The sequence below is a fragment of the Mauremys mutica genome, chromosome 6, assembly GCF_020497125.1.
Source record: "Mauremys mutica isolate MM-2020 ecotype Southern chromosome 6, ASM2049712v1, whole genome shotgun sequence".
NCBI classification, from domain to species: Eukaryota; Metazoa; Chordata; order Testudines; family Geoemydidae; genus Mauremys; species Mauremys mutica.
In genome coordinates, this window is record NC_059077.1 from 103,344,035 (window position 1) to 103,368,723 (window position 24,689).

At 43.9% G+C, this 24,689-nt stretch overlaps 1 protein-coding gene across 11 annotated transcripts in view; it reads left to right on the forward strand.

Annotated features, from left to right (window-relative positions):
* The window catches only part of MPDZ (multiple PDZ domain crumbs cell polarity complex component), a 134,670-nt gene that overhangs the window by 54,125 nt on the left and 55,856 nt on the right, over positions 1 to 24,689 (forward strand). For all 11 annotated transcript variants that reach the window (XM_045021385.1, XM_045021387.1, XM_045021388.1 and 8 more), the window contains exons 17-21: positions 848 to 1,057; positions 2,944 to 3,060; positions 6,971 to 7,132; positions 17,229 to 17,513; positions 19,086 to 19,212. In XM_045021385.1, coding sequence (XP_044877320.1) covers positions 848 to 1,057; positions 2,944 to 3,060; positions 6,971 to 7,132; positions 17,229 to 17,513; positions 19,086 to 19,212 — 901 coding nt within the window. The remainder of the gene's footprint in view (positions 1 to 847; positions 1,058 to 2,943; positions 3,061 to 6,970; positions 7,133 to 17,228; positions 17,514 to 19,085; positions 19,213 to 24,689) is intronic.

The following is a 24,689-nucleotide window of genomic DNA, read 5'->3' on the forward strand; positions in this document are numbered from 1 at the left end:
GCATTGTTTATAAAGTGCTTCATAAACTTCCTTTACAATGGCATATGTCGGTCTCTATTAAAATGTCTGTCTCATGTACGTATAAGGGCTCCTCTCTTATTCTAAAGTCCCTTCATGACTGAGTGAGATCAAGTACTACGAGCTGCAAGGAGACTCTAAATAAACCCTTTGGTCCATCAGAGCCCAGATGTGTTAACCTTCCAAGCCTTTATCCCCAGGCATTTGAACATGTGGAAGGTTGAGGGCTGGAGAGATGTTGTTACTGTGGAAGGTGTTTGTTTTTAATTGCTGGCATGTAATTATTTGTTACACTGGGAAGTGCAGTCCATGATTCAGTAGCTTTTTACTGTGAAACTACATGATGTAAAGTATCAGAGGGGTAGCCGTGTTAGTCTGGATCTGTAAAAGCAGCAAAGAATCCTGTGGCACCTTATAGACTAACAGACGTTTTGGAGCATGAGCTTTCGTGGATGCAAGTCCGACGAAATGGGTATTCACCCACGAAAGCTCATGCTGCAAAATGTCTGTTAGTCTATAAGGTGCCACAGGATTCTTTGCTGCTTTTACATGATGTAAAAGCACTCCGCATTTGAGGGCTAATTATGGTATTTGTGCTTTTATGTATCAAAATAAATGACTAAATAATAATGGGGCCAAATCCAGAGGTCTTTTCTAAGTGTCCTGAGTCAGCAAAGTTACTGAAGTATGCTTACTTTGAAGAGCCATCTGGAGTTTTCCTGAGTAAGGACTGAGTCAGGACCTCAGGAGCTGGCCCATACAGGTTGCTAACTTTTTATTAATTAAAAATAAGCATGTGAACTGGTTCCCTTACTTTGCTTTCAATTAGGACCCAGTGGACCCGGCAAACACAGTAATTGTAATCCGCTCGTTGGTTCCTGGTGGTGTTGCTGAACAAGACGGCAGACTTCTTCCTGGAGATCGGCTGATGTTTGTCAATGATATCAACTTGGAAAATGGCAGCCTGGAGGAAGCTGTACAAGCACTGAAAGGAGCACCAGTAGGAGCAGTTAGAATAGGAGTTGCCAAACCACTGCCTGTAAGGATTGGGCTCTAGATTTTCATATGTTGCTAGCCAATATCTTTGCTTAGTCTATGACTGCTTTTGTGCCACTCAGATGGCATAAAGTTGCCAAAAGGCATTTTAGCTGACTCACTGAATCTTCTCTTTGCCTGTGGGAAACCCTTGGGTGGTACAGAGATGGTGTAGTACTTCTACAGCCCCTCACTCCTGCCCCCTATCTGTGGGGCATGGCTGGGGAAAGGGGAATGATTGGAGCATCCCAGCTACCAATGCAGACACCTAGGGCTGTGGATAGTGAGGCATAACTTAGCATTGTCCTGAAGATGCCCTCAGATAGGAGGGTATGTGAAAATGGTTTAAAGCCAACCTTATATCACCTTTCCAGAGCTGTGCTAACTCTGGTGTTAGTCAGGACTTACGCTGAACTATATACCTATTTAATATCAAACATATTTAGATTATGCTCTTTATGTTAAAAAATGTGTACATTTTAGTTGATCCAGTATAAACCTCATAGTTATACTGAAATGGTATAGTGTTGCAGCTAATTGGAGTGTGAGGATGTGCAGTTACTGACCTATAACTGTATAGTTATCTGTTATTAATTCACTTCTGTGCACTCTGGCTGGGGGGTCCTAATTTGAACAATGAATTCAAAACACTTTGCAAACATTAATTAAACCTCAAATGATCCTTCTTCGTTAAGTAAGATTACCCACATTTCAGAGAGAGAGAAATTAAAGCACTACTATGAGGGTAAATAGCTTGCTCAAGACCTCATAGAGAGACATGAATTGAAGCCAGAGCTCATAAAACCATATGCCCTTCCTCACTGACCAGGGAAACCTTTGGAATAATGCTTCTTTGAATAATAACAGAGTAAAAGCAAAACATTGGGCCAGATTCTCCCCTGGTTTAAGTTGGAATCAGTGGAGCTACACCAATTTCCACCATCTGAGGATCTGGCCCATTTTATTTTTAAGACTGAGTAATTTTTTTTTCTCTCTGGAATGTTACATTCCCACAATCCTCTCCTGCACAGAATTCTCCTTGATTTCAGATTCTGGCTCTTAGCAGGTAACCCTGTAATAATAATAATAATTTGCAAGGAATTTTTTTTTCCATCGAAAGAGATATTTTTAACTTGTTTCCTGTAAGAAATTTATGCAGATTAGAAAGAATGCTGCATGTTGCACAATAATGCAGAATTTTCAGAATTAATATCTTGTTTAAAGCATGAAAGAGGATGAGGCATGATTAAATGTTACTTTTCTCTGGCTTTGTATAAAGCTTCAGCATTAAAATATTTAACACATTACACTTGCTGAGTTCCGCCACACTAGAAATAATAATTTTCTCTATGGGGGTGTTCGACAGATGCACCTAACAACAGCAGCAGCAAATTACATGGAAAAAATTGATTCATCTGTACCATGCCGACTTTTGTCGTCCTCTGGTGGCTGGCCTACATAGAGGATAAGAGCTCACTACTACTACCAGCTAACAGTTACTCCTTTAGCTCTAGTAGTAGAGGCCTGTTGTTTCAGTGATTAAAATTTTGGGCTCTGTACCCCTGGGTGGACCTCGTAATGACTGTTTTAGTAAATGCTTAATTATGGGCAAAAAATACAGAAGCATCAGACTTATTTGTACGGTATGTTATGGGTTCTTTGGACACTAATGGTGGATAGCCCAATGTTTCATTACTACAGCAGGTAAAACAACATGTAAAGGTTAAAATACGTATAATTTTATTTACCTCACACTATAATTTTGATTGAGATGATGTCACTTCTGTACTTGGTATTTATTTGCATTTCTAAAACTCCCTTAACATTACTGACTCTGCATGTCCTGTATACTGGCCACTCATCCAACTCAGAGCTTCATTCTTTCTGCAGCTTTCACCAGAAGAGGGTTATATTTCTGCTAAGGAAGATTCCTTTTTCTACACTGCCCAGTCACTTGAGGAGGAAGGGCCGGTTGATGCAGCCCTCTTCCATGCTGAGCTGGCTCTGGTTAGTGGGCACAACTTACCAAGATTTCTCTTAAAACCCTTTTAACATTGTTTTTTTGCCTTGTCCAAATGTAATGAAAAGTCTTTTTCATCACTTTGCTTATGATTTTTTTTGAAGGGTATAGCCTTACTTCACGTGTGACCTATCATGATCTCGCCAGATATCCAGATGCTTTAAACTGGCATAGATCCATTGAAATCAATAGAGCTCCACCAATCTGCACCAGCTGAGTATCTGGCTGGAATGTTTTAGCTACTGGAAAATAAGAAAATACTTGGCTGTGATTTTTTCAAAGCCAGCTACGAGATTTGTATGCCTAAAAGAGAACTGGATAAATTCATGGTGGTGAAGTCCATAAATGGCTATTAGCCAGGATGGGTAAAGAATGGTGTCCCTAGCCTCTGTTCGTCAGAGGATGGAGATGGATGGCAGGAGAGAGATCACTTGATCATTGCCTGTTAGGTTCACTCCCTCTGGGGCACCTGGCATTGGCCACTGTCGGTAGACAGATACTGGGCTAGATGGACCTTGGTCTGACCCCGTTCTTATGTTCTTATGTAGTTCCAATTGTAACGATGGGCACTGGGCATTCAGACTTCATAGGTGGCTTCGAAAAACTTTGCCCTTTCTACATAAGCTTTTATTTAATTACATAGTAGAAACTTCTATTTACCAACATGTGATAATGTGGATGTCTCTTTTTTTAATAATTTGAAAAGTCGGTGGAACTCTGTTTTGCCTTTAAATGACATTCTTGCTGTTCAGCTTTCTTTAAAAGTTGTCTATGTTTCTTTTTTTAATAGCTGTATTTACACTATAACATTGTTTTAGTGATGGCAAGATTTTAGAGTATAAAAACTATGGATTTTCACAGTGCAAGCAACTTGCATGAAGTGTAGATACTTTTATGCATCTCCAAAAACTGCCAATAGGAGTCCAGATTTTTAATGTACTGTTCTCTTTATTCGCACAGACCTGGGTCCTGAACTTGCATGATGCTGAGCACTTACTAAGAAATATTGAATACCTTCGGCTCTCATTGAAGTCATATTTTGATGTAGATACAAGTTGAGAAGTTTAAGTTAAATTTATAAACAATTGTCAGCATCCTTAAAGTGGATGTTTCATACAGAAAAAACAGTTGAATAGGAAAATTAACTCCTTCCATGTGTTTTATCATAGCTTTTTCTTAGCTTGTTTGTGAATTACAAAAGTGCTTTTTTCTAAGAATGTCATTAAATCCTACTGTCCATATCCTTTTCCTGTTCAGTCTTGCCTTGCTGTCATGGTACAGTATTTATAATATCAGTTATTTTCCTGACAAGATTATGACTTTATTGATACATCAAAGAGAAACTAGGTAGTGGGTGAGAAATTTTCTTTCAAGCTAGTTTGCTTGAGTAAGGATTGAGTAAAAACTGAGCTCAGAATTTGGCCCACTGATTTTGCCCATGCAGCTCAGGTGCTCACATTTCAAGGATGTTGATTAATTTGAGAGGGTTCAGAGAAGAGTCTGGAGAATAAATAAAGGATTAGGAAAAACATGAGTTATAGTGATAGATTGAGCTCTTTTGAGTCTATCAGTTTAGTTTAACAAAGAGAAGGTTAAGGGGTAACTTGATTATAGTCTTGAGTATCTACATGGGGAACAAATATTTAATAATGGGCTCTTCAGTCTAGCAGAGAAAGGTAAGTCATGATCCATTGGCTAAAAGGTGAAGCAAGATAAATTCAGACAGGAAATAAGAAGGAAATTTCTGACACTGAGAGTAATTAACAATTGGAACAATTTACCAAGTGTCAAAATGGATTCTCCGTGACTGACAATTGTTTAATCAAGATTGGATGTTTTTCTTAAAGATCTGCTGTAGTAATTATTTGGAAGAAGTTCTATGGTCTATATTATACTGGAGGTCAGAAGATCACAGGGGTCCTTTCTGGACTTGGAATGTGAAAAATGTTTGAAAATAATGCTGATATATTAATAACAATACAAAAAAGAAATAATTACAAGATTTAAATTTTCAAAATTGGGTGTCTAAATTGTATCTGTGACATGGGAATTTGCTTGTGCAGTTACAAATTCAAGACTCGGAGACTGCAAAGTATATTCAATTTCTTGTTTTCCATTTACAAATATAGGGCCAAATCCTGAAGTCCGTATTCTCGTTACTCAATCCTTATTCAGGCAGTTTAGACTTCAGTCTACATTTTCCTGCATATGGACTGAACGTAAAATTCTCCAAAACACCTACGTGACTTAGCTTCCTAAGATGCATTTTCAAAGGTGACCTAGGATCTTAGGTACCTACATCTTCTTGGTAGTCAATTGTATTTAGGTTCCTAAGGGCCAGATTTTTAAGGATATTTAGGCATCTTACTCCAATTGAAGTGGGAGATAGGTGCCTAAATACCCTTAAAAATCTGACCCTTAAATGCTGAAATCACTTTTGAAAATGGGACTCAGGACAGTTTTTAAAAGAGCCTCAGTTAAAATGAAGTGATAAGCTCAGGATTTGGCCTGTAGGTTTTCCTTATGCATTTTTAAAAATTCAGAGGAAAGTCTTTGACTGCCTTCATCTGGTCTATTGTGGTCCAGCAACATGTATTTCAGGAGTCTGAGTTAGGTATGTTATGTTGTATATTTTGGAGCATAATCTACCTAGCAGAAGAGCTTACTGCATGTGCTGTTGTACCTAAGCACAGCAGAGTCAGTTGAAGACTGAATGTAAACATTTTCTCTGAATTATGTAGGGACGCAAGGTAGTACCTTTTTTTCCCCCCCCTACACACGCTTTTGATAAAATTGAGTCTGTTAGGACAGAGGTCCATTCGTGTGAGCACGGAGGTCTCAGTGGAAATATAAAAGACATTGCTCTAATCCATGGTCATTGATTCAACAGAAGTAATCAATCCTTTTGAGTCATTACAGTCCATTGTGACAATTATTCTAATTGGAAATCTGAAATTACTAATTAATAATATGATTAACCATATAAAATAAAATACAGTATTATGAGCTGTGTTACTAGCTGTATTTAGAAGGGTCTTAATCTGTGCATTATCGACAGAGTTGGCTGTATTTGCTTCTTTTGGAGTTGACAGTGTAGGTATGATTCTGGTATACACCTGTTTTACACTAGTGTAATTCGTGATTTACATTGGTGTGAATTAGATTAGAATCAGGAACATAGTATATAAATGATAAAGTACAGTATAAAACAGCTGCCACTGTACTAGTGTATGCATATTAGAAGCCTTATGAAATTGAAGTGATGGTACGTGCATATAGTACATGATTTTTAAACCTCACAATCTGTGATATTAGTTATTATCTCACGTTAAAAGATAGCAGCTTGCAAACCTTTTTAATAATACAAGCTAATTTGGAAATATGGGAACAAAGTAAAGTGTCTAAAACCCCAGAAGTTTGTATTTTTAAAATATTTCTGTACCTTTAAAAAAATTCTGTACCTTTTAAAACCCACCAAGCCTATTTAAACAAGCTATAGGGGGAGGGAAATTAATTAATTGTAGCATTTATTCACCCAGGAAAACAAAAATTTTTTTGGGGATTTCTTGACAGCATGGGATAAAGCAGCATTTTTCCACTATCTAATATCAGTGGTCGTGGCCATTAGCCCATCTCTGCTCTGAAGTATTTGCAAAAACTCAGAGCCAAGTTTGGCTTTCAGATACACCTGTGCAACCTTTATTCAGTTTTGGGTTACATAGGTGTAATTGCATGTGGAATTTGGCCCACTGTTTATAGAAGATTTTGTATAAAACAGAGAAACAGTAAAATATTAAGCAAAGTACCAGCAAGGATTTAGCCACACATGTGCAAGTGTTTGGGGCTTATGTGGTCTGAAGATAGCAGATAGCCTGATTAAATTGCCTTTGTTATTAGGTGGACTCAAGTGAGGCAGATCTAGTGGATGAATCCACCTTTGAATCACAGTATACTTCAGACAATGATGACACCTTCCAGGCTTCTGTGTTAGCTCTGCACGGCAGTAGCTGTAGTGATGGTCTGAACTATAGCCTCTCTCTTCCATCATCAACTCCCAAGGTAAAAAGAAAATATAATTGTATTGATGACAGACTTTTTTATACTTATAATCAAACTCAATGTTTATGTCTAGCTGCTGTATTAAATATAGAGGCATTATGTTGCCACCGTTCCATCTGCTCATAGGTTCGTTATCAGATTAAAGTGCAATTTCATTTAGGTAATGTTGATTGGATACCTTTCAGACTTGTATGTCAGAGAGAGAAGGCGATAGAAGGTTCAAAGCTTTGGTTGTATTTTGTATCACCAGAAAGTTAACCTATTTGGAGACAATTTGTACCATCAAATTTGTGCTGAGTAGTCTGCTACAAAAATGTAAATTGTTATTAAATTTCAGAGCATATTAAAGACTGGCTACATAAATGGTTGTACACAGAAAAATTGCATTCTACTAACAGGTACAATAGTTTAGGCATGAAAGCAAAAGTTAGTCTGATTTTCAGCATATCTTTATCACAGTTTAGTTAGAATTATGTTAATTTACTATGTTCCTGAGACAATGATGCTGTAATTAATTTCTGATTGAGATTCCATTAGCAGTTAAACTCAATCAGCAAAGAACAAGTTGCTAAGAAATATAAAAATGATTTTTTATTTTTGTGCCATTCACATACCCATATTGAATTGCTTTTGTATATTGATGGTGCCTTTTTTGTTTCTCTGAGTCATTGCTTTTTCTCGTTTTCTTGGCAAATTAGTAATTTTTTTTTTTTAGCCAGGACTTTTCCAGTGCGTTTCTTCAAGTATTCAAGGTAGACCTGTCATCATCTTGCAGGCGACACCATGTAGTTTTCTTGGATGGTTTGCAGTATGTAATCTTGAATAGAGCAGCTGCTGCATCTTCCTCCACACCTGAGACTCAGTGGCTGGCTTTATCCCTTCTGGAATGTGTTCAGCCTTTACTATCCATGGGACTGAAAGCTGAGTTCATCTCCTAATAGAATCTCCTAATCCACAACAGAGTGTACCTTTGCTCTGCCAATGGGACAGATTGCATTGTTTAATTTAGTAATTGTTACTTAAAGGGATTATACACTATGCATGCTGAGAAACATACATTTTACAGGACAAAGGATGGTTGTACAGACTACACGGTGCTGGGGCTCCCTGAAGTCTTCATTTTTTTCAGCATTTTTTTAGAGTTCGTATTTGTTGGAGCTTTTAAAATTTATGGGTCTGATTCTCCACTGCCTGGCTCCTTGTGCAGATATTTACATCAGTGCACAGTGGGTGTAAAATATTAATGTTTTAATCTGGTAGCACTTTCAACTTTCTGCAAAAGTGTAAACAACTACACATGGTGAAAGGCAGTGGAGAAACTAGTGTTAACAAGGAGACGTGAAACAAATGGCTGATGCAGTACAATTCAAAGAAGTGTATGCTATAGGCATTATGAGAAACACAGTGAAACTGGATGTGTCTAGCCATTTGGAAGGTGCATCTCATATGATAGATCACTGGAATACAGGCTGTTGAGTGCTTTATTGTTTTCAGAATAACTGAAGAAAAATGTTGTAAATCAAAATAATCTGATGCATTTCCTCAGATAAATAAAATATAAGTAACAAAGTTTAAAACATTGGCCACTCTTACAGAGTAACAAAAAATGTGGGGAGTGGTGCCAGTTTAATTCATTTGTAGTTGCATATACACTAAAATATAGAACTTAAAGTTTTTCAGGCAGCAGAAATAGCATCATCAGGAGAATAAACATGAACAAACCGTGTCTGATGTAGCTTTCCCATCCTTGTACCATGAAATGAGCCATATCTGTACCATTAATTGAAGTCAGTGACAGTCTAAAGGAAATTGCTTCTTTTTTCCTGAAGACCATGTGAATTCTCAGTTTGTGTGTGTGTGTGTGTGTGTGTGTGTGTGTGTGTGTATATATAGATAGATAGATAGATAGATATCTAGAGATAGATAGATAGATAGATAGATAGATAGATATAGGAGAATACCTGCACTGAAATATGATAGCTACACTCAACCACCTAGTCGATGCCCACCCATATGTCCATGCGTGGCTATGCTTTTCAATGTACTAGTATTCAATGCAGTAGATACACAGAAGGGAGAGAAAGGTAGATATGCACAAAGAAACTATTTCAGAAGACAGTCTTCACTGGATAGTCATCAAAACAGGCCCACATTTGAGTATTCCATCTAAGGCCTTGTCTACACTACAGGACTATTTCGAATCTACTTAATTCGAATTTGTGGATTCGACCTTATGAAGTCGAATTTGTGTATCCATACTAAATACACTAATTCGAACTTCTGAGTCCACATTAACGGGGCCGGCGTCGACTTTCGAAGCGGTGCACTGTGGGAAGCTATCCCACAGTTCCCGCAGTCCCCGCTGCCCATTGGAATGCTGGGTAGAGCCCCCAATGCCTGCTGGGGGAAAAAATGTGTCGAGGGTGGTTTTGGGTAACTGTCGTCATTGAACCGTCAATCACGCCCTTACTCCCTCCCTCCCTGAAAGCGCCTGCGGGCAATCTGTTCGTGCACTTTTCTGGTCAGTGACAGCGTGGACGCCACAGCACTGCAAGCATGGAGCCCGCTGCGATCCTCGCCGTTTTCTCCTCCTCGCACTTTATCGTCCACCTCTTCCACATTCAGCTGCTGAGAAATTGGGCTACTTTTCAATGGTTCTGCAAGCACTGGGGGACCATAGGGGACGTTTTACCAACATGAACGTCGTATGGCCGGGCAAGGTTCCTGATGCGTGTGTTCTCAGGAACTGTGGGCTGCTCAGACGCCTGCTGGAAGGTAGTTTCTTCCCGTACCACGAAATAACTGTTGTGGATGTGCATTTGCCTATAGTGATCCTCGGTGACCCAGCCTGCCCGCTAATGCACTTGCTCATGAAGCCCTATACAGGCGCCTGGGACAGCGACAAGGAACTCTTTAAATACCAGCGAGCAGCGTGACCTGTGACTGTTCAGTTTCTTTACAGAGAAGCTGAACCTGCCCCTGTTTCTTTACCCAGTTACTGTTGACTCTCCTCTTCGGTTAAATACCCCGTTCTCCCCGTTTCCTCCACTTCCAAGACACGTGTAAAAATAAAATACATGTCACACTGTTACTGAGGAGAGGTTTCTTTATTCATGACTTTTCGTTAAAGGGTCGAAACTGGAACGCAGACTGCGGTGGGTAGGGTGTGCGCTGATGTAAAGACCGCCTCTAAACTCAAGGAATGACAGGCTCCTGCTCCTACAGCGGTCCGCATTGCCGGACTGCTTGTTTCAACGGAGCCTGCCATCCCTCCTTTTTGGGATTCTGTGTGCGGGGGGCTATGTGGCCTTGTGGCGGAGGAGGACGGATACAGATTCCTCTGCTGCGTGACTCAGCGGTCCACGACAAGGACCGCTGTATAAGATCTGTACCTGCCCTCCCCCGCTAAAAAGTCACATCCCCACCGCCCACACAGAACCTGGAAACCACCTCCCATACCGACCACGGTGCCTGCTGACTGCACTGTGTGTGTTACCCGCTGCTGATCCGGCCCCCGTGTCTGTACCCTGCGAAAGGTGCCTGTCCTATGCAATTAGCAACGCACTTCCCCACGCACCCCATTCAAACACAGTCTTCAGTGAAGAAACATGACGGAAACAGTACTTAACAGCAAAGTATTTTTATTACTTAAGTACACAGTTATGGGATGGGACTGGGATTGGGACTTGTTTGAGTCCGGAAGGGAAGGACTTATGCAAATGTAGGGTAGGAGAGCTTTTGGTTACTTGAGCACTCTGCTGGGGTGCAGTGACAGTATTCACGGCCCAGGGCGGGCATCCTCCTGGTTATTTGAGGTGAGGGGGGAATGTGACTTTGTGGCGGGGGAGGGCAGTTGCAGAGATACTGCCGGGGGCTCTGTCCTGCAGCGGTCCTGCAGAACATACACAAGTCGCCGGAGCGTGTCCGTTTGCTCCCTCAGTAGTACAAGCATTGCTTGAGTCGCCTGCTTGTGTTCCTCACGCCACCTCTCCTCCCATTCGCTGTGTGAGCGCTGGTACAGAGAGACTTTCTCCTTCCACTGCCTCTGCTGGTCCGCCTCGGCTAGGTAGCAGCCCACACATTCATCGAAAATCGTGTCCCTTGTCTTTTTCTTTCGCCGCCTAATCTTCGCCAGCCTCTGCGAGGTGGATGCTGTGGCAGGTCTGGAGACAGTGGAAGCTGTGAGATGGGAAACAGTTAGTTAATTCCTTGCAATGATACTTTTTTGCGAACAATTAACTGAGTCTAGGCTGTCTCTGTGAATTTTTTGTTGAGACCCCTGTGCCTGCTGTTGCACAAATCATTTGCGCGGTGGATTCTGGGTACATGTCGCCAGTCATTCCTTCCTCCGGGAAAGCAATGGCAGACAATCATTTCGAGCACGTTTTCCATGAAATGCCCTGGCACACGCCATAGCGTGGCAACAATGGACCCTATTTTGCCTTTTGTATATGTCACCGTATGTGTACTGGATGCCGCTGACAGAGGCGGACCAGCAGCGCTACACAGCAGCATGCTTATGCTTTTGCATGACAGCAGCGATGGTTACCAGGCATACTGCACCGTCTACCATACCATGAACTGGTAAGAAGACGGTAATAAGATGGTCATGGTTACCTGTCCTTTTGCACTGCGCCATTTGGTGCTGTCATAAGTGCCCCTGGTCGATCAGCCAGGGGCGCAAAAGCAAAATTTGGGAATGACTCCCCGAGTCAATCCCTCCTTTTTGGGTATCTAAAAATAGAATCAGTCCTGCCTAGATTATGGGCAAGTGTACTAGAGAACCACTGTATCATACAACCAGAGACCACAGCTGCTCTCTGTCCAATCCTGCATAAATTTTGAGCTGAACGCTATTCACAGGGTGTGCTCCTGAAACAACCCCAGCTGTTCATTCCGTTCTTCCCCCAGCCTTCCTGGGTTCCAATACCATTGTCCCCCCACTTGTGTGATGAAGTAATATAGAATGCATGAATAAGACACAGGTAGTCGTTTGTGAGAAATGAGTGGAAGGAAGCCTCCAGCTGCAATGATAGTCCAGAGATGACATTAAGGGGTGTGGAGGAGGGAGCCACTCATCCCTCTGCTAGTCCAGGGGCAATTGAATCTTTTCTTTACAATGAAGGGTGGGGGCTGATGGAGCTCAGCCCCCTGTTGCAATGATGAGGACGGTTACCAGCCATACTGCACCATCTACCATGAAAAATTAGCAACAGGCGGCCTTGACCGACCTGTTCCAAGCAAGTTGGTACGGTCGTTATGGTTACCAGTCCTTTTGCACTGCCCCATGTGCCAATAGGCTGATGATGAGGATGGATTTCCATCGTTTTGTACCATCAGCCATCCATAGCGTGGGGGGAGCAAGGATGTTGGTGTTGAGTGCTGCACCATCGCGTCTATCTGCAGCATTCAGTACAGATACGGTGACATGTAAAAGAGTCAACAGAGGATTGTTTTCCCTTTAACTTCTGGGGGTCGGGGGGCTGCGTAAATTGCCGAGCTATGCCCCGACCCACCGCGGACACTGTGTTTGACCCTAGAAGCATTTGGAGATCAGCCAAGAATGCAAATGCTTTTCGGAGACAGCAGGAACTGTGGGATACCTTGCGTCCTCGTTCCCCCCTCCCTCCATGAGCGTCCATTTGATTCTTTGGCTTTCCGTTACGCTCGTCACGCAGCTGCGTGCTGAGTCTGTGCTATGCCGTCTGTCCGTTTATTTATTAAAAATACTTTGGACCAGGCGTAACGTAACATTTCTTCCCCTACTTAGATGCAGGAGTCTCCGAGCGAGATCACCGTGAGGACGGGCACTGAAGGAGATAGAGAGCGCATGCTGCGTGAAATCTAGCACGAACCACGGACCTATGCAGCCGTGCTCTGGGAGGCAGTGCTCCCTGAATACCGCGTGAAAGCCTCGCGCGGAAAAGTGTGCTACCACGGAGCACCCAATAAGGCAGCTCTCCCCAGGAACCTCCTGCTGATGCTTATCGATTAACGGCAGGAGAGCTTCGTGGCATTCTCCCAGGAGGATTTCTGTTCTATCACCATATATACAGAGACCTCCTTTTCACACACTTCAGATTCCTGTTATATTAAGAATAAAAGTTAACATGGTTAAAGCACTTACCGACAGATCCTACCCCTGATTCAGGATCCGGGTTCCTGGCCGGGGAGGATTGGTAGGGGATCTCCGTGACGGTGATGAATAGATCCTGGCTGTCGGGGAAACCAGCGTTGTAAGTGCTATCGCCTGCCTCGTCCTCCACAAACCCTTCCTCATCTTCCCCGTCCATGAACATCGTCGAGGAACTGTCCGTCGACACTGTCCCATCATCAGAGTCCATGGTCACTGGTGGGGCAGTGGTGGCAGGCTCCGTAGCGTCCGTTGTCCGCTTTGATTTTTTGGTAGGCTTGTCTGGGGTCCTTGATTTTCACGCGGCGCTGCGTTGCATGACGGCTGTATCCTCTGTCTGGATCATGGCTTTGGAGACCTTCTCGTAGGTCTTTGCATTCCGTTCGTTGGAGCGCAGCTCCGAAAGCACAGACTCATCGCCCCACACAGCGATCAGATCCAAGAGTTCCCGGTCAGTCTATGCCGGGTCCCTCTTTCTATTCAGAGATTACATGAACTCCTCTGCTGGAGAGCTCTGCATTGCTGCCGGTGCTGCGGAGCTCGCCCCGATGTGCAACCAGAACGTCAGATTCAAACCGCCCAGACAGGAAAATGACTTCAAATTTTCGCGGGTCATTTCCTGTGTGGCTGGGCAGAGAATCCAAGCTCGGGCTGCTGTCCAGAGCGTCAACAGAGTGGTGCAGTGTGGGATAGCTCCCGGAGCTACTAAGTTCGATTTGCATCCACACCTAGCCTAATTCGAACTAGCCATGTCGAATTTAGCGTTACTCCACCTGCCGGGGTGGAGTACCAAATTCGAACTAAAGAGCCCTCTAGTTCGAATTAAATGGCTTCCTGGTGTGGACGGTTGAGCGGTTAGTTCGAATTAACGCTGCTAAATTCGAATTAAAGTCCTAGTGTAGACCAGGCCTAAGTTGCATTTGAAGAGATAAAAGCCTAAATCCTTCTAAGCACCATGGTGCAATAAAAATAAAATCACCTCCTACCATTTACAGAACACAACAGGAACCCTAATCTATTTAGTCATCATCAGCATGCTTGAAAGATGGCTGCTATTCCCACCTTTAACACTATATTTACTCTTAAAGGGATTGATCCAGCTCCCATTGAAATCAATGAAAAAAACGTGTCACTGACATCAGTGAGAACTGATGCCTTCACATCTGCTGTACTGCTTGTGCATTTGTTCACACTTGATGATGGGACTAGGAGCAAGCAGAACATCTAAAAAGCCAGTGAAAATAAATTTTAATGCCTTCTGATGTAAAATGTCACAAAACACTACTGCTTGTTGTGCACTTTGAGTTCTAAAGGTGTTCCTTATAGAAAATGAGTGATATTTGAGAGAGGAATAGGGGATATTGTGCGAGCAGTGTAGGAGAATTAATGGAGGGGAGAGTTCTTGTAACTCTAATGAAGGAAAGAGAAATTGTGCACTATTTCTGATGTTGAAAGAAAATGCTTTAATGTCTTTTGATACATTGTTTAACAGTAGTGAGTAGCCTGCATTTTAAAAAATGACTAGGGATTTTGCATGCCAGTTTGTAACTCTGAAGGGCCTGATTTTCAGGAAGTGCTAAAACCAGGCCCTTTAAGGTGTCATAAACTGTGCATCCAAAAATCAAGACACCCAAAACCACTAGTCAAGTTTAAAAATGTAGCCAATCTTGTATAAAAAGATTTACTGTGGTAATGCAGCCCAGATCGCTGAAATTTGGAGTAAATGCTGCTTGACCTCTCTTTTTTAAATAAAAATGTGGATTATTAAAGAAAGCTTGGCAAACTTGAAAACATCCACACTTGTTTGTTCAGCATTGGGTCTTCTGGTCTTTTATATGCCCCATCCACCTACTGCAAGTATGCCTTGTTGCATGATAAGCATATAAATATTGATGTAAAAAGTCTCTAAAGCTATGCCACTTTATGCCAGCTGAGGATCTGGCCTGTAAATATTTTCTGCCATAACTATTTTAATAGTAGAAAGGATATAACAAAAGAAGACATTTTTTTTTATAAAAGAAAATCTTGTTATAGTAAAATGACTGTCAGTGATCTGTGAAGACACTGTATTGTATTTGATAATAAGTAGTTCTTAACAGAGTTCTATAAGCTTTAGCTTCAGTTTAACATATTTAGCATAAAATATGCATTTTAACAATACTATATATAGCGCCCTACCAAATTCACAGTCCATTTTAGTCAATTTCACAGTCATAGGAATTTAAAAGTCTTAAATGTCATGTTTTCAGCTATTTAAATCTGAAATTGCTTGGAGTTGGAGTTGTAGGGGTCCTGACCCAAAAAGAGTTGGGGAGGGAGATGCAAGGTTATTGTAGGGAGTGTTATGGTAGTGCCACCCTTATTCCAGTGCTGCTGCTGGTGGCAGTGCTGCCTTCAGAGCTGGGCAGCTGGAGAATGGCAGCTGCTGGCCAGGAGCCCAGATCTGCGGACAGAGCTGCTGCCGGCAGCAGCGCAGAATTAAGGATGGCATGGTAAGTAATTGTCACCCTTACTTCTGTGCAGCTGCCTGCAGAGCTGGTCCCTCAGTCAGCAGCTGCCACTGTCTGGCCGCCCAGCTCTGAATGCCGCATTGCATAAGTAAGGGTGGCATGGTATGGTATTGCCACCCTTACTTCTTCGCTGCTGCTGGCGGACGCTGCCTCCAGAGCTGGGCACCCGGCCAACAGCCACCACTCTCTGGCTGCTCAGCTCTGACGGCAGGGCAGAAGTAAGGGTGGCAATAGAGTAACTCCTTGCTTAACGTTGTAGTTATGTTCCTGAAAAATGCTACTTTAAGTGAAATGATGTTAAGCGAATCCGATTAATGTAAATGGAGAGGGGGTTAGGTTCCGGGGAATTTTTTTTCACCAGACAAAAGAGACACAGACACACACACACTGTAAGTTTTAAGCAATTTAATACTGTACACAGAAACGATGATTGTGAAGCTTGGTTGAGGTGGTGAAGTCAGAGGGTGGAAGAGGATGGGATATTTCCCAGGGAGTGCCTTACTGCTAAATGATGAACTAGCACTCGGCTAAGCCCTCAAGGGTTAACACATTGTTAATGTAGCCTCACACTCTACAAGGCAGCATGAATGGAGGGAGGGAAGACAGCATGGCAGAGAGAGACAGACACACACCTTGTGTGTGAGAGAGAGATGCACATTGCCCCTTTAAGTACATTGACCCCACTCTAAGTACATTGCCTCTTTAAGCAGATCAGCAAGTTGAGACAGCAGCTGCTCCCAGCAAGCCCCCTCTGTCCTGACCCCTGTTATGCCCCCCCCGCTCTGTGTATGGGGTAAAGGAGCGAGGGGAAGGGGGACACCCTGACATTAGCACCCCTTCTCCCCCCAGCCTCTGTACAGCAAGCAGGAGGCTCCTGGGAGCAGCTCCAAGGCAGAGGGCAGGAGCAGACACATGGCAGTGGTGGGAGGGACAGCTGAATTGCTGGCAACTGCTAGCCTGCTGGGCGGCTGCCACACGGGGAACTTAAGAGAGCGGGGAGCTGATTTGGAAGCAGCTGGTCCACCCTCGTTTCAAGCCCCCATCAGCTAGCTCCAATGGCTGCTCTTTCTGCAAGCAGTGGACAAAGCAGGCGGCTGCCAAACAACGTTATAAGGGAGCATTGCGCAACTTTAAACAAGCATGTTCCTTAATTGATCACCAACGAAACAACGTTAACCGGGATGATTTTAAATGAGGAGTTACTGTACCTAAAATAATCTTGCAATCCCCTAAAATAACCTTGCAACCCTGCTGCAACCGCCTTTTGGGTCAGGACCCCTAGTTTGAGTGCCCCGTAAAATCTGTGTAGTATAGGGTAAAAACACTAGATTTCATATGGAGAGACCAGATTTCACAGTCTATGATGCATTTTTTATGACCGTTAATTTGGTAGGCCCTAACTATATAAGATCATGAATTTTTTTTATTCACTATTCCTGATTCTGTTTAACAGGGTGTTAGTGAAGATTCTTCAAATGCCTCCATTGATTTCCGACCATCCAACAAGAATCTATATAACATAGATCTAATCCAGGGAGGGGGAGAGAACCAATCCTTAGAGGACACGAGCATGGTACCTGCTGGTGGTGTTTCCAAAAAGGATCCTCTGCCTTCAGATGTTTCTGAGAAACTCGCTGAATATGAAAATACAGCTGCTTGGACGGAACCTCAGATGTCAGCCGAAGTTGCACAAAATACAAACTCTGCTATCCCAGTGCACCCTGACCTTACTGGAAAAGTAAAGATCCTGTTGTATGGCTTTTATACAGAGAATATTTATTTACATGCCATGGTCATTGTTAAAAATCAACATTTGCTCACAGCTCCTTCTTGGCAAACATAAATTTATTTCTGGGAGTCAACTATGGTATCTCATAGCTGGATTAGGCACAAACCAGAGCAAGGACGACCAACCCAGGAGTAGCCCCGTCAGGTGGTGTGGCTCAGAGACACATCCCTGGAGGGCCGTCCCTACGCATATGCAAAGTACGCCGCTGTGTAGGGCACCAGGAAATTTGGGGCACCAAATTTCCTGGTGCCTTGCGCAGCGGTGTGCTGCTCCAGCCCCTGCCCCACCTCTTCCCCATGGCCCCCGCCCCTGCTCTGCCCTAGCCCTGCCTCAGCCCCGCCTCTTCCTGCTCTGCCCCAGCCCCACCCACACTCCCCTGAGGACTGCAGCAGGGCCTTGCACTCACCGGTGGCGGGAAGTGCAGTGACCCAGCCCCAGCTGCGGGTGAGTGCGGGCGGGCGTTCCTCCCTGCCCCCCCAAGCCCACTCTTCCCCCTGTGGAGGCCTGGGGCCCCCCCACCTCTCCCCTCCAGGGGGGCTGCATAGGGTCCCAGAATAGCTAGGGACAGCCCTGAGTCACAGTTCTTCCTCTGTGTCCTCCTTGCTCTGGGGGAATGGAGGAGCTAGTAAAGGAATTCATTGCTGGCCTATAGCAGCAATAAATCACTACCACAGAGGCTGGGCAAATAGGGGAACTGGAGCCAAGGCTCAGTGTGATTTTAATTTAAAAAAAAAAAAAGATAAATTGCAATTTCTTATTAAATTAGCTGTTATCAGACATGCCAAACTCACGAAAAAACACAGACATTGGGCTTGTTTTTGGCTTAATTGGCTTGTTATTGCTTGTTGCTTCTTTTTTTTGATCGATTCCTGGCAAGTAGGGCAAAGGGCAAGCAGGGGCAAGGGGGGGAGAGAGTCAGGGGTGCTCAGTGGGTCCACCACAGTCCCAGACTGCACTTCGGGGGGGGTGGGATCTAGTCACTTAGGCCTGGTCTACACTAAGAAGGGGGGTCGAACTAGGGTACGCAAATTCAGCTACGTGAATAGCATAGCTGAATTCGAAGTACCCTAGTTCGAACTACTCACCCGTCCAGACGTGGCGGGGTCGAACTCCGTGGCTCCCCCATCGACTCTGCCACCGCCGTTTGCAGTGGTGGAGTACCGGAGTTGACCGCAGCGCTTCCGGAGTTCGAACTATCGCGTCTAGATCAGACGCGATAGTTCGAACTCCGAGAAGTCGAACTCACCGCGTCGACCCGGAAGGCAAGTGTAAACCTACCCTTAGAGTGTTGGGGTTCTTAGGGATTGGCTTGTTCTGGCCTTGTTTTGAAATGGGATTTGCTTTATTTTTGGCTTATTGTGAAAGTCGGGTGCTTATTTACCATCGGAAAGTTGGCAACTGTGGTTGTTATTCTTAAAGCGTGGCTTATTGTCAAATATTTATGATTTTTACATCCTATGAAGTTGAGTCATGTTTTGAACTTGCTGTTTTGAATTGAAATATTGTTTTTCTTTGTATTAGGATCCAGTGTATTTAATGGAAAAGAGCTACCTGACATCTACTAGTGAGGGAAGTTCCACAATCCAAAATACACCTGAAAATATGCATGAGAAGACTATCACTATTGCAAAAGGCAATTCGAGTCTAGGTAGAGTATCTGATCATTGGTCTGATTGCCCTGTCTCAGCCAATGTTTCCCTATCTCTATAGTCTTCACAGTTCCTACTCGAGTTACTGCTAAAAATCTTCACTGTTGTATAGTAGGTGTACACTTCCCTTTATACTCTGTCCTCTCCTGGTCTCAGTTCATCGTGAGTTGTGAAAGCTGGCGTTGCCTCATCAGTCAGTCCAACTCCAATAATAAAATAAAAATCAACAATAAAAAAAAAACAAAGTGCTTGATAGTCCAACAAAATGTATTTCCTTCTGATAAATCAAAAAAGAGAGGAACTTCTACACTGAAATGTTTTTTGTCAAAAAATCTAATACTTTTAATATTTTTTCTTAGTTACCATCATCATTTATATTAACTGATTTAGATGGAATAAAATAAAGCTAAGGTCATGACTGAAACTTGAGGAAAATGAGACTAAGCAGTTTGTATAATCGGCTATCAGAGAGTTGAGGAGTTCTGCACTGGAGCATGAAAAGGACTTTGTCAAAGGACTCTGGGCCAGATTTTCAAGGGTATTTAGGCACCTAAGCATAGAGTTAGGTATCTAGTGGGATTTTCAACAGGGCCTAAGCCTCTTGAGCACCTAACTCCTATTGATTTCATGTGACTTCTGTTTTCATCTTTAGGTGCCTAAATATGTTTGAAAAAGTTGCCCTTTGTCTCTTTAATGGATAGTGCTTTGAGTTCAAAGACTCAATAATTGTTAGACGGTATTCCAGACTTTATGGTCTTATGTTTATCTGGGGTGTGTAACTTCCTGAGCCTACTGACTGTACCCACAGTATGACTAGACAGTATGGAGTGCACAGGCCCCATTGTCAAGTTGAAACATTTTGGGCTAGATTGTACCCTGCCCTTCAGAGGCCCTGCAGTGGGGAATGGACAGTAAGAGCTCCCTGCTCCATTTGGTATGTCCTGTATAAGGGCTGTCTCAGCCCCGGCACCTGCCTATGCAAGGACTACAACCAACATGGCTATTCCCTGGAAACAACTCAGCAGAAAAGAGGTGGAGTTTCATCCCCCTCGTCCCCCTGCCCCAGGCATTGGCCAACAAAGCTGGCTGGTTGCATGGAGAGGGATATAGGCTGCCCCTCTTAAAGGTTGTGGTAAATTATTCCCTTTACAGTGCATCTAGTCCAGGGGTGGGCAAACTTTTTGGCCTGAGGGCCACATCGGCGTTGCAAAACTGTATGGAGGGCCGGATAGGGAAGGCTGTGCCTCTCTAAACAGCCTGGCCCCCGCCCCCTATCCTCCCCCTCCCACTTCCCACCCCTTGACTGCCCCCCTCAGAATCCCTGACCCATCCAACCCCACCTGCTCCTCATCCCCTGACTGGCCCCTCCTGGGACCCCCCGCCCCTAACCACTCTCCTGGACCCCACCCCCTATCCAACCCCCCTCTGCTCCCCGTCCCCTGACTGCCCTGACCCCTATCCACACACCCACCCCCTGACAGGCTCTCCGCGACTCCCATGCCTATCCAACTCCCCCCATTCCCCGTCCCCTGACTGCCCTGACCCCTATCCACACCCCAGCCCCTAACTGCCCCCCAGGACCACACCCCCTATCCAACCCCTCCTGCTCCCTGTCCCCCTATCCACACCCCCGGCCCCTGACAGCCCTCCCCCCCCAGGACTCCCACACCTATCCAACCCTCCCTGTTCCTCGTCCCCTGACCTCTGCACCCAAACCTCCGCCCCCTCCAACTGCCCCCTGTCCCCTGACTGTCTCCCGGGACCCCCTGACCCTTATCCAATCCCACCCCCTTATCATGATGCTCAGAGCAGCAGGAGCTCACAGCCCCACCAGAGCCAGCCATGCCGCCCGCGATGCCCAGCAGGAGCGGTGGGCCAGAGTGCTGGTGGTGTGGCACGCTGTGGCTGTGAGGGGACAGTGGGGGAGAGGCCGGGGGCTCAGGGACCGGGCAGGACAGTCCCAGGCCGTAGTTTGTCCATCTCTGATCTAGTCAATCGCAGGAGGCACTGCACCACTCTGAGACAGAATCCCTCACGGGGCAGTGCAGCTCTGGATTGCCCCCAAAGTAGGGCACAATGTAGCCCTGTGTAGTCATTTCCTTCTAGTTCACTAAATAGCTAACAGCCATGTATTGATGATTGAAGCATGTAGGGGGAGCCCTGGCCTGCCGTCTTTCTGCTGAGTTGTTCCCAGGAGAGGTATATCTTGACAGCTGCCCTGGTGCCCCTTCAAATGCAGATGGTATGATCCTCGATATCCCTTACCCAAGGTGTGCAAAGATGGGTGGGGAGCTATTAGTCTCCCTGCTCCCCACCATATAGTTGGAGGGCACAATGTAGTCCGAAGTCCAGACTTTGCCAAGAATAACTAAGCTCTTCATACTGTCCACATGTACTGAAGGTGCAGTGAGTAGGGTCAGTAAATTGCATGTCAGTGAAACATAAACATAAGAACACCCAATTATATATTTATATGTAGTCCAAAATTGCAAAAAGCTGGAATTATTTAGTAGTAGTATGTATGATATAACGTGAAAATAAGAGTCTAGCTTTTGGCCATCCCCTCCCCCTTCCCCCTGCAATCCCGTCTTGTTCTGGACCCCTGTGCTGCTGAGGCCTGGCCAATGTTTTGCACACATGGCTGCACTGCTTTTAACTTTCACTTTTAGTAAAGGAGCTAAATCAAGGGCTGTGTAATAGTGTTGAAAGCTGCAGCTGTGTCAATTATTTCAGTTGAGAACTGGCATTTTGTTTCTTTAAATGGCATCGGTCATGGCTTCAAACTCAGACACAACACTGTTAGCTTGTGGTTTAATTAAAAAAACACTGTTGGGAGAACTGAATGCATCAGATATAATGAAAGGTAAGGTGTCATTACTCTGGTAATATATTAGTGAAAGCTGTTGGTGCACCAGCAGTGGCATTTAATTTTTTTTCTTTGCTTGTACTTCTGAAGTCATGGATGTGACATCCGCCATGCAAGTAAAGTTTAATATTGATGTGATCTCATAGGTAATGAGACAAATTTGTCGTTGGTGTGATTGTGTTGATTACAGTGGAGCTGTGCCCATTTACCCAAGGGAGGAACTGTGCTCATACTCTAGAGACATATTTTGGTTGGCACCCTGAAAATGGGTAATGCCCACAGAAAGGAGCACACACATGCTGCCTGTGTTCTGGCTGATTGCAACTCAGCATAGAACTACATGTGCATTCTGTCTCTACTAAGAATAACCTGTGCAAGTGGATCTCCCCAAATATTATTGCTGAATGAGGGAGTGTATGAGAATAAACATATGGATGATGCCCCCAGACCACTGCCTGTGCTGGCCATCTGTCATGTGCGCAGCATTTGCTTTGGACATAACTAACCTACGAGGCAGAATACCAGAGTAATGACACCTTACTTTTCATTATATCTGATGCGTTCAGTTCTCCCAACAGTGTTTTTTTAATTAAACCACAAGCTAACAGTGTTGTGTCTGAGTTTGAAGCCAAGACCGATGCCATTTAAAGAAACAAAATGCCAGTTCTCAACTGAAATAATTGACACAGCTGCAGCTTTCTGTCATGTACTCCCACTACTAGCTAGGGGGTAGAAGAATTTATGAAAATCTAAAGCATCCTTTCCTCTGGGTGATTTAGATTAAAATACATGTTCACTGAGACAATCAGAGAACCTGCCCAGAGCTCAAATTACCTGCCAAAGGTGATTCCTCTACCCCAAATAACCTTGTGTCCTTCCATCTGTTTTATTATTAAATGCCCTGAAAAAGAGATGGGGTTTGCAGTGTGCCTGGGAGGTTAATAAATTTGGGCCCTGGCGTGCCAAAGCAAGGAAGAGCGTTCCAGAGTTCAGGGCAGTGCCCTGCTGGCAGCAGCCCCCTGCTTCAACTCAGGAGGCTCCAGCTCAGTAGCTCCACTGATCTCAACTGCAAATGGGGAGAGAGAGGTGGTTTCATGTAATCAGGAGCCACTAATAAGAGCTTTATAGTTTCTGGCATGAGTCCATGCATAGGACAAGCCGGTATTTGGTCTATTGTTACTTGTTTCTTTAAATCATTACAACATTCCCCCCTCTCAAAATGCATTTCTCACTTCTTAATTGGGAATGTGAAAGAACCTTTATGGTGGTGCCTATAGGTGCCCAGTTTTGTTTACCTCACCTTTTACGCCTGTTTTCAAAAGCCCTAGGGCTGTAAGCAGGCTGAGTATAACCTTAATGAGTGTTCCAAGGTCTTGATGTGCTGGGCAAAATTTTCAGACTTTGGGTGCTGGCTCCTATGTCTACATTTAGGTCCCCCAGTTTGCTTTGCAGAAGCAATGAGTTCCTTTAGTTCCCACTAAAGCCGGTGGGAGCAGTGGGTAGTCAGAACTCTAAAAATCAGGTCCTTTTTTATTTAGGAGGCTAAATATGGATTTAAGAGCCTAACTTTAGGTGCTTATGTTTGAAATATTTGGCCTTGGTGTTAACTGGCACACTTTGTGGCAGTCTTACTAGAGAGGATAAAGACAGAATTGGTTAAGGAGATAGTATTAACCTCCCATCCCTAGAGGTTCACTGGCAGTGCTGAGTAGGAAAGATTGATCTGCTGTCCTACAGGTACCTTTCTTTTGCCTATTCTGTGGATTATTAGAGAAAGACAGCTCTGGGGAATGACAGTCAGGTACCTTTCATGAGCACTAAATGTCCTCAAAAATAAAAAATAGAGAAACTCGTATTTAAAAAATACCCGAACACACAAACATACTTGAAATCCTTCAGTGAGTACGAGTCAGAATCAAACAAAATAGTGAGCAGCATCTGTCTTTCCTACTTCCTGTAGTGAAAGGAAGATGGAAACAAGAGTCGACTGTAATTGTAGGCTCATGAGGTACTGCTGTGACCTAGCTAAACTGACATAGGATCTCTCTCTCAACAGCACACACTCTCACCTAAATCATAAGGCACTACTGTACTTGATCCAGTGCCCATTGAAATCAATGGGAAGATGCCCATGAACTTCAATGGACATTGGATCAGGCATTCTGTACGCACCACGAATATGCTGCTCAGTGTTAGGTGTACTGACTTTTCTGTTCCTATTTATTGATCCTGACTGTTTCAAACCTCAGGGTTTATTTTTGTTTTTTGTTTTAAATCCTTCTCTAATGTAATTAAAATAAATAAAATTACCTTTAACATTGTGTTATAAAAAATCTAAGACTGATCCATCTGATCATGTTTAGAAGCAATTTATATCTCTCTCACTCTAGCTTTTTAAATTTTTTTTTCTCTCTATTTTAAATACCACTGCAATCACATTTTTCGTTTGGTAAGAAACTTCAAAAATGAATGTCTTTGTGTAGGGGCCGTGACTGCTGTTCCTGCCCACGGGCTGGAATAGCATCTTTGAGCCTGTAGAGTGCATTGAATCCTGTTCAGCAGACCCAGATTTAGGAGGTGGAATTCACATCTCTTGCACCTTCTGCACAC